This window comes from Astatotilapia calliptera, chromosome 7 (genome assembly GCF_964374335.1).
Source record: "Astatotilapia calliptera chromosome 7, fAstCal68.1, whole genome shotgun sequence".
Taxonomy (NCBI): domain Eukaryota; kingdom Metazoa; phylum Chordata; class Actinopteri; order Cichliformes; family Cichlidae; genus Astatotilapia; species Astatotilapia calliptera.
This window is the reverse complement of record NC_137428.1, coordinates 17,908,455-17,917,714: the sequence shown is the minus strand read 5'-3', so window position 1 is coordinate 17,917,714 and position 9,260 is coordinate 17,908,455. Positions and strand designations below refer to the sequence as shown.

Here is a 9,260-nt window from a genome sequence, read left to right as displayed (position 1 = left end):
ACATTTCATTTTAGTCGAGAGTTTTATACAAGCTAAATGAGCGCTCTGCATTTGATTTATTCACAGTGGAAGTAGAGGAGGCGACAAGGACCCTGTAGATGCATGAATCCACAACTCCCCCATGTGGGCATCCTGTACAAAACTGCTTCTTTTTCTCTTTTTCTTTTTTTGGGAAAAAAAGTATATAAATCTTTTTACTGATTTGTATCAGCGGCATCTTGTCAGGGCCTAATATTAAATTTATGCCCCGCAGACAAATTTAGTGTCATGCAGACGTAATTTCCTTTCTGTTTTTTCTATTAATAAACTGTTTCCACCAGACTTGGCAGTTTCACATGCCAACTGAAGTTTTTTTTCCCCCCTTGTTTTCTGCATATGTTATGTGAGGCGTTGCTCACTCGCATATTCTGTGAAGCCGCGCAGTACCCGTATCCCCGTCTGCATGTCTGCGTGTGAGTGAGTCACAAAAATGTAAGATTAGGATTTCTTTGGCACAGCATTTTTGTTTGTGTCTGTGTTTTGTAAGTACTGATTATTTTCTAAGAAGATGAAAATGTGCAATGTGAAATAAATGTGCTTGTTTATCACCACATGCCACTGAACGCAACGGACTGTGAGGCTGCTGGTATACTTTATACATTAAAAAGCATTTGTTGGTGCTCGTTTAGCTCCACAAACACAATCCCGTGGCTGGAACACAGTGGCCTGGGTCCAAACCCAACCTGTGGCTCACTACTGCATTTCCTATCCTTCTATACCTTCTATCCAAAAAAAGAAAAAGTATTTGCCTTAAAGGTGTCTTTGGCATTTTAACATCTGAGCACTAGTTTCGATTCTTTAAAGTTGAGTGCAGGGGGTTGTTTAGAGGTGTGATGCTGATGGTTTTATTGTTTTTTACTGCCTTATTAATATTATATGTGGACAGTTTGTTGTCATATTGATTTTATTTTTAAATCAGCCGTAAAACTTCTAGGTATTAGGAATGGGAACCAAGATGTTTCTTGGTTGTGTTTTTTGTTTTGTTTTTTGTTAGTAGAGGTTTTTTGGCAGAACTTCATCTCCTTTCAAGGTGCATGAAAAAAAAAACTCTGAAGAGGTTAAGCTGTAGCAGCACTTGCAGTATAGAGAAAAACTTTAATGCTTGACAGGATTCAGAGTCATCATATGGTCTGCGATGATAAGCCGAAATGCGTCAGTCGAGGAGGAAAGTTGTTCTTTATGCTGCAAGTGTTGCTGAAGATTTAACCTCGTCTGACCTTTTTTAACCACATGCATGTAGAAAAGCACTATGGCAACCAAATGTTCAGTTTGCACCATTGGCAGGTGATAATGTAGAGAACCTAAACAGAGCAGTTTAAGGTAAACAGTAAATATGCTGGTACTTATAGATCACTTTTCTACTGTAGCCGAGAACTTAAAGAGCCTTCTTCAGACAATCACGCAGCACTTTCATGATATGTCTTTAACAGTTTTGTTTATGAAAAGCACTCACAGTGATATTTGTTCGAGCAGCATTTCAGTGTTGCCACAAATCAAGGTACTCTATAGTCAACAACTTTACATGACATATTATTGCACAGTTTATGATGCAAAATATGTTGCAAAATGTATCATATTTTACAAGATAATACAAGGCAAGGGCTTAATCAGAAAACAAACTGAATGACAGAGTTGTCATGTAAAGATCCTTACTTTTTTTTATCTTTTCTCAACACTATGCCAGGATAGTTGATGCTCAGTAAGGATGTTTATACAATGCTACGAAAATCTGCTTGTTTGTTTTTTGCATATTTGTCACACTAATTAACAAACTACTTTAATATTACACAGAGATAAAGTGAGTCAATACAAAATGCAGTTTTTAAATGATCATTTCATTTATTAAGAAGAAAAAGCTATGCAAACCTTACTCGGCTCTGTGTCGAAAAAGTAATTGTCTCCTAAACCTAATGACTGGTTGTGCCACCCTTAGCAGCAAGAACTGCAATCAAGTATTTGCGATATCTGGCAATGAGGCTTTCGCTGTGGAGGAACTCTGGCCAATTCCTACTTGCAGAATGGTTTTTATCCAGCTACAATGGAGGCTTTTTGAGCATGAACGATCTGTTTAAGGTCCTGCTAAAGAATCTCAATTGGATTTCAGTCTGACAAGGTCACTCCAAAACCATCATTTTAGCCATTATTTTTTCATTAATTACAGCAGGTAGCCTAGCTAACAAAGCAGAAATCTTTAGTCCACAGGATATTTTCCCAAAAGTCCTGGGGATTATCAAGATTTTTTTGGCAAACGTGAGATGAGCCTTTGTCAGCAGAGGTTTTCATCTTGGAACTCTGGAGTAATTTTAATATGCCAGCCACTCCTGGGAAGTTTCACCACTGTTCTAAGATTTGTGAATAATGACTTTCACCACGGGTCACTGGAGTCCCAACGCCATAGAAATAGCTTTATAACCCTGTCCAGACCAATAGAGGTCAATGATTTGAGTTTCTTGAGATTGTGGCAGGCTGCGGGTTCGGGGCTGCAGCCCCTGTGTCTTCTACACCATGGCTGCTGGGTGCAGAAGGTACCCCTCAGCTCTTGGTGGGTGGCACAATTGTCCCTGCAATGATCCTCCTTGGGCTCTCATGCCTCTGGATGTCTGGGAGCCAGATCTAGCTCCCTACACTCACTATTATACATTTACATGAAAAAATCCTATGAATACAAGCACACACAGGTGTGCAAACAGATGTACAAACAGGTATGCACAGGCGCTCTTTAGAGGCTGCTGCCTCTAAACATATCATGTAATCCTGGTACTGTGTGCTGCTCAGTAACATTCAATATATTTATTACTCACTGTTCCTTTTGCATATGTTGTTTGTTGCTGTGGTTTCCCTGCTGTGTTGTTTTTGTTTGCTGTTTTCTTTTCAGCAGTTGGTGATTCAGATTTTCAGTCTTTCCTCTCTCTATCCCTCTTCTCTATTTTTCTCTCCCTCTCCTTCTGTTAACTTTCTTTCTAAATGTTTCTTTCCCTTTTCTTACTCTTTCCAGTCCCCAGTTCTGTCTGTTATGATTATAATAACTAAAAATAAAATAAAACCCCTAATAAAAATCTAATAAACTATGACTATCAAGTGGAGGGGTATAGCAAAAGGCGTAAAGCTCCTAAATGTGCGGGGCATTTTTCTTGGCCTTTAGACAATAAAGGGGGGTATTTTTTCCACGCAAAGGTAAGGTAGGTTTTCCCCTAATACATGAAATAATAATTTTAAAAACTGCACTTATAAACTCATTATATCTTAACATTCAGATTTGTTTGATGAGCTGAAAGGTACAAGTGGGACTAAAGAACAACAACTATGAAATCAGGAAGTAATAGAACAGGTTTTTCACAGCTCTGCAGACTTTGTGGGTGATTGTTTTTTGGAGTTTTTTTTGTTTTTGTTTTGTTTTGTTTTTGAATACTTGTGCATAGTTGACTTTGTTACACATCTTGAATATGTACTTTTATTTTAACAAGTCATCTTTTGTCCTGCGAGATCAGTGATTTTGTGCATGGTGCCTGACAAATAAATAGTAAACTAAGTCAATATGTCCCAAAATGGATAGGGTAATATAAAAACAAGCCTATAAGCTTGATGTATATAAAACGTCATATATTTTCGGGGGTTGTGGATAAGAGGGCATTATAGGAGATTAAATAAGAAAAAAGGTCTTCTGACAAAAGGACTTTATTTTTCTATTTCAGCTTGAAATAAATTAAAGTAAAGATTTATGGATTTATCATAGTGTTTTAAGTAAAATCCATGGGAGACGTGTTTATCTAGCAAGATAAAGCCGATTATGCTCCAGGCCCGGAGGCAGCGCACTGGACGTGAACTAGCAATTTTATTGGTCGCCGGCGTGGCAGGAAGTCATAGGCAACCAATGGAAAGGGGCAGAGATTCGTCACTGTATTTCTCCATTCAACCTACCTGTCAACTTTACTGTATACCCTTCTTATTTAACGTTAGCAAGTATTTAGCGTGTTTTCACTCACTAAACTCGTATTAAACAGGACTGACAAAGTTCTAAAAAATAATGTCGTAACACTAGTTACAACGAGTGAAAGTGTTAGCGGTTTAAATGGGCGAAGTTCAGCACAGTTAGTCCCCCCTGCACTGTCTAAACTGGCCGGTCTCCGGAGGAGGATATTAGTCAGAGCCCGCAGGATGGAGTGGCTCTTCCAGCGATGCTATAAAGAGGTCGTCTTGAGCTTTCGCTCCGTACTGCTCGTGTCGTGTTTGGTGAGATACTGTTTTTGTGGAATTACATGAACGTTTCTGTTTTCGAAAAGTCTCGTAAAAGTTGTGACTTGCCCTGGTGACAGCTGGTGCTTTAATGTTGGCCGCTAATTTAAAATTATAAAAATAAAAAAAAACTGCCTGCTTTACAATGACTTGTTTGGGGGGAGGTGGAGGATTTTACGTGCATCTGTGCCGGGCTGTGAAGCAGCGCTATACGGAGAAGTAGGGCAGCTTATAAATTGGTCACTGTATCCAAGCCAAGTCCAATACTAATTTATCTGTGACAGACAGTGCCAAATAATAAGAGGATAAATACTGAATCCAATCCAAACATGGCAATCCCTACAGAGGCCAGTGGATAATTAAATTGAGTTATAAGTTTCCTTCATCCCAGCATAAAAAAAGAGGGAAAAAAGAAGTTTGACATCTAAATGTGATAATAATTATAGACAGGCTTTATAAACATTACCCAGCTCTTGCAGTGTCTTGAGATGTCAGCATTTGACAGCCCTGTCCTATTGCACTCACAAATCCCCTTCTAGTTCTTGATCCTGCTGGCGTGCCTGTTCCCCGGGCTGTGGTCCATTGGGGTCCAGCTTCATTCTGTATGCACAGGGAGCTATGTACCAGGGCACTACTCTGTCCTTGTCATCAACACTCCCAATGAGCAAACAGCAAAGGACGTTGGCAGGTATGGTGCTTTTTTTTTTTTTTTTTTTTGTCTTTTTAAACACTTGCATTGCATTTTGCAGTCTCCTAAGGTGTCATACACCGTTTTTTTTTTCAGTGTTTCCACAAAGTGAAAGAATATTTATGCCTTTTCTTGTTCAGCTGAAAACATTATTATCACCCTTGTTTGGCGTGCGCAGTAATTATAAAAGTGCCAGCAGCCAGTTAGCTAAGAAATTGGAAACACCTCTAACACTTATTAATTAGCACTTTTGCTCACATTTTCTTGTTTAATTATTAGTTTTGTTTAGTTTTTATAAAACTGTGCAACAACAGAAGTTTCATTTGCTGCCAGTCAACAAGAAGTTCCAAATAGCTTCACATTTATTAAACAGAGCCTTTCCAATCTTCCCATCTGATTTAAGAAAAATACTTTTCTAATTGTAAAAAGAATAAAATAACTGAGTATTGATGCTCATCTCCTTTTTGGCGTGTGACTTGTGGTTTGTGAAAGATTTGAAGTGACTGAAGTGATTTCCCCTGACATAAGTTTGACTTTTCTGCTCGGAGAAGAGATACAATTCTGTCAAACCAACAAGTGGAGCAGAGCACTGTGTTTGCACTCTCATCTCCCTTTGTTGGCATTTTAGCTGCATGCAGATGAGATTCCATCTATTAACCACGTGTCAAGGAAAATAGCCACAGTGCACTTTCCATATATGTAAATCACCTCCTTCACAGCTCCTCGCTCAGGGAAGGGGGGCAATGCAAAGGTGGTAATAAAATTTAGTTTACCGTCTTTTTTTCTTTTCTTGAATTCCCATCAGATGTCCTTCCCCTTCAGCTTGCTTCGTGAGTCTTGACAATGAAGGGCCCAGTTTTAATAGACAAACAGCTGTTGGCTTGTGTTTGATTTTTTTTTCTCTTTTCCCTCTTAGCCCCCTTCATTTCATTTCCACCAATACATCCAACCGTTCTCGCCATTCTCTCTTTCGTTTTTTTCTTCCAGGGCAATCATGGAAAGGCGGTTGGCGGCCAGCGTTAACATTCTCTCCAAGACCTCCACAATGTAAATTACACCTGACCTCCATTTTTGAAACGCCTCTCTACCCAGGCGGCACACAATCACAAAAGCTCCCCTTAGTTACCGTGTCCATCACATGTATGCGCTCATAAATACAATGAATGCACATGCTTCTTTGTTCACAAAGGGGAAGCTGTTTTCTTCACAAACCACAAAGCAAATGGGCTTCACCTGAATTTATTTGTTTAGCCTTATTGGAAGGCTACTGGAAACTTGAATGGCAGTTAGCCTTCAAAGTAGGCGTGTTTTTGCATGCATGGATTAGCTTTCCTGTCAATGCATAACAGCACAAAGGCGGGGGGTGGGGGGCGATTAGGTTGGGGGCAGGGGGAGGAAGCTGAACTTTGGACAAATAAGAGTAACTGAATAGAAATGTCAGTGTTAACACCTGTTTACAAAATAGAGGTGAAAATACAGGTTTGGCTTGGACTTGGCGTGGTGTGTTATTGCAGGTATGCCGTGAGCTTTCGGTTATCTTCGTATCTTAAATGTCAGCATAAAACTTGTTGACATTCCTGTGCTTTAAAACCACTTTTTAAACAAAGAGGGGGTTTTGCACCTGACACCACAGGAGCATATCAAGAACAGTCCGACAGCCACTGTAGGGTGTAATAAACTATTATTAGTTCTTTGCATGAAAGCTCTTATTTTGTTAAATTTGAAGGCTCCATTTGTCTGCTTGTACTTTCCGGTCAGTAGCCCTGCAGTGCTTCAGTTCCAATACTTTCTGTCATTTTAGGTTCTATTGGAAAGGAGAAATCCAGGATGCAAATGAAATCCTGATGGTAAGCTCTCGGAGACAATTCCTTCTGTGATCAGCATGCACTCGGGCATGTCGAAATACAAGACTGGTGAGATGAGATGTGTTTGTTGTTGCAGCTGGTGAAAACAAAGACTTCCAGGATCCAGAAGGTGGTGGACTACGTGAGGTAAGCTTGTCACGTTGTCAAATTCACACTGGACACTGTGCCTTGTGCTCTGTGAAGAAGAGTTATTAAAGGGAGAAAAAAGCCAGGTTCGTGGCTTCAGTCTGAACATTATTTTCAGTTCAAACGTTCACATTCAAACACTGATACTTTCATGTTTGGACAAAAAACTAGAAGTAATAGATAATGAGGTTTTTCTTGTCAGCTTCTGCAATTCTGCATCAATATTTCACACTATTTATAATTAGAGATTGGCTCATTCTACATGACAATTCACGTTTTCGGGCTATTCAGTATTAGAGCGTTAAAAACACTGCATAATTGCAATATATGCACACATCTTCAGTGTACTGTCAGCATTGTGAGGCTTTAGTCCTAGGTGATGGGAAGAAATTGAATCAAGAACCACTTTATACAGATTTGAGTTTATACGAACACGTTCTTTGCGTGCCTTTAGGTCTATACATCCCTACGGGAACCCAGAAGTCCTCAGTCTTGCAGTAGATGACGGCAGCTTGGCATACATGAAATGGATGGACGAAGCCATTCCAGATGACTGATATTTCGTTAAGGCCAAAGCTAATCTCAGCGAGGACTGCCGTCAAACAAGGAAACTGAGCCATGTGTGTTTGTTGCTCTTAACTTTTTTTTTCCAGGATTTGGAGAGTTTTAAAAGTTCAGGAAGTGCTCTGTAGCATTAACGTTTAATACAAGGAAGTTTTGTAGGCCTGACCTTCTTAACCGGAAGTGTACTGCAGAGATTGGATTTCAAACACTGCTTGTAAAAAGAAAAAAAATTACATGAAAGAGTCAAAGTTCCACTCAGGTAATCTGTTGTAAGGAAATGGACAAGAACTCTTATGGTGCTTTTAAGCATATCAGTTCTTTTTTATGGTATGTTACCAGATCATTCTCTCCAGTTTAAAAAAACAAAAAAAGTATAGTATGTGGCAAGTCACATAACCAAGATGTAATAATAATAATATGAAATAACAATAATAATCAATAATCAAGACCTATAATGTGATAAAAGTCATAAAAAGTACAGTCAAATTGCCCCTTATTTCCACTTTGCCTTAACTCACCTACATGGTAAAGGCCTTGCGTATATGCTTTACTGCTATTGTCATATAGGAAGTGAAAAAAAAAGTGAATTTTATGGAACCACAGTCTGCAGCACTTCTCTTTATGCCCACCAGTCCAGTAGGGCCAGGAATTAAACACACTGGAATGTAGCCTGTGTGCATTTACATAATTTGTCTCAACTTTTAGAGAGTTTTTGAGTTGACCCCTGTATTTTGTTAGACCCAATTTTTTCTATTTTGCATCTGCAAAAGGCTTCAAGGAGAGACCAGCTGAATGTCAATAATGTAGAAGGCCACTGAGTTTCACCCTATTTTGGGTGAATGCATAAAGAAAACCCTCTATGCAAGGTTAAACTTCACACTCGCTGTAAACCTATTGGCTCATCTCTCGTCTGTAATAAATGCATCTATATTTTATACTATTCCGCTGTATCTCTTGAATTATTTTTTCCGCTCGAGGACAAACCTTTTCTCTCCGATATTTCCATACCTGTCATCCATACATATGCTGTGTATAATGAAATAATGGTAAAATACAGGTTTAATAACCTATTTCTTAACTTAATGTAATTTATGTGCATTAAGAAATGTTTAAACAGCTCAGTACCAAAGTAATTAGTAAATCACTGTCACCTAGATAACATACCATGGCCCACGGTGAAATATTACCCTATAATATATTTATTGTTATGAGTTATGTATTTTTAAAGCCCTTCCCAAAAGCATAGGCACACTGAGAAATCTGTGCATGCAGCAAGACAGGGTATCAGAGCAATCTGTGTGTACCCACAGTTTATAGATTATCTGTCAGGCTCTAGAGTAACACTTGTCCACATGCGCACATCCTTTATTAGTGTGAACTGAAACACAACAAAGAACAGCACGCCTACATGTTGCATAAGTGTCCCAGATTAGCTCTGCCTGTGTTAATAAAACATCTACTACCAATTAGCACAACCTCACCTAAAGATAAAAATATGTCTTTTTTATCTAACTTACTATGGGTAAGTTCATCTATTTGATTGTTATATCAGTTTTCCACTTTTAGCACTCCTTCCTAATTCTAAAAGCTGAAAGAACTGCTGCTGATCTGTCCTTGATCTTCATAGATGAGTCCAAAAGGTTTTTTATTTAATTTTCTAATAAACGGCACTTGCACATTATGTGAACAGACCAGGTAAGAGTCTTGTTGCCCTTATGAATTTTACAAAGTGTACATGAGCAAAT

At 38.8% G+C, this 9,260-nt stretch overlaps 1 protein-coding gene across 2 annotated transcripts; it reads left to right on the top strand.

Moving 5' to 3' along the window:
- Positions 1-3,962: 3,962 nt before the first annotated feature.
- LOC113027282 (protein CutA homolog) lies at positions 3,963-8,455 on the top strand. Of its 2 annotated transcripts, XM_026176902.2 has the most exons (6): positions 3,963-4,269; positions 4,812-4,960; positions 5,948-6,007; positions 6,762-6,807; positions 6,902-6,951; positions 7,406-8,455. In XM_026176902.2, the coding sequence occupies exons 1-6, from the start codon at positions 4,195-4,197 to the stop codon at positions 7,506-7,508; spliced, it is 483 nt and encodes a 160-aa protein (XP_026032687.1). In that variant the 5' UTR covers positions 3,963-4,194; the 3' UTR covers positions 7,509-8,455. The 2 variants fall into 2 exon arrangements, with proteins under 2 accessions (XP_026032687.1, XP_026032688.1); XM_026176903.2 differs by lacking the exon at positions 5,948-6,007 and having other exon boundaries at positions 4,047-4,269.
- The last annotated feature ends 805 nt before the right edge of the window (positions 8,456-9,260 follow it).

Excerpts from the sequence above, each read along its gene's own strand:
- LOC113027282 (XM_026176902.2), top strand. The coding sequence starts at position 4,195 with ATGGAGTGGCTCTTCCAGCGATGCTATAAAGAGGTCGTCTTGAGCTTT. Across the intron at positions 4,270-4,811 it reads TACTGCTCGTGTCGTGTTTG|TTCTTGATCCTGCTGGCGTG; the intron begins GTGAGATACTGT and ends ATCCCCTTCTAG. Across the intron at positions 6,008-6,761 it reads CTCTCCAAGACCTCCACAAT|GTTCTATTGGAAAGGAGAAA; the intron begins GTAAATTACACC and ends CTGTCATTTTAG.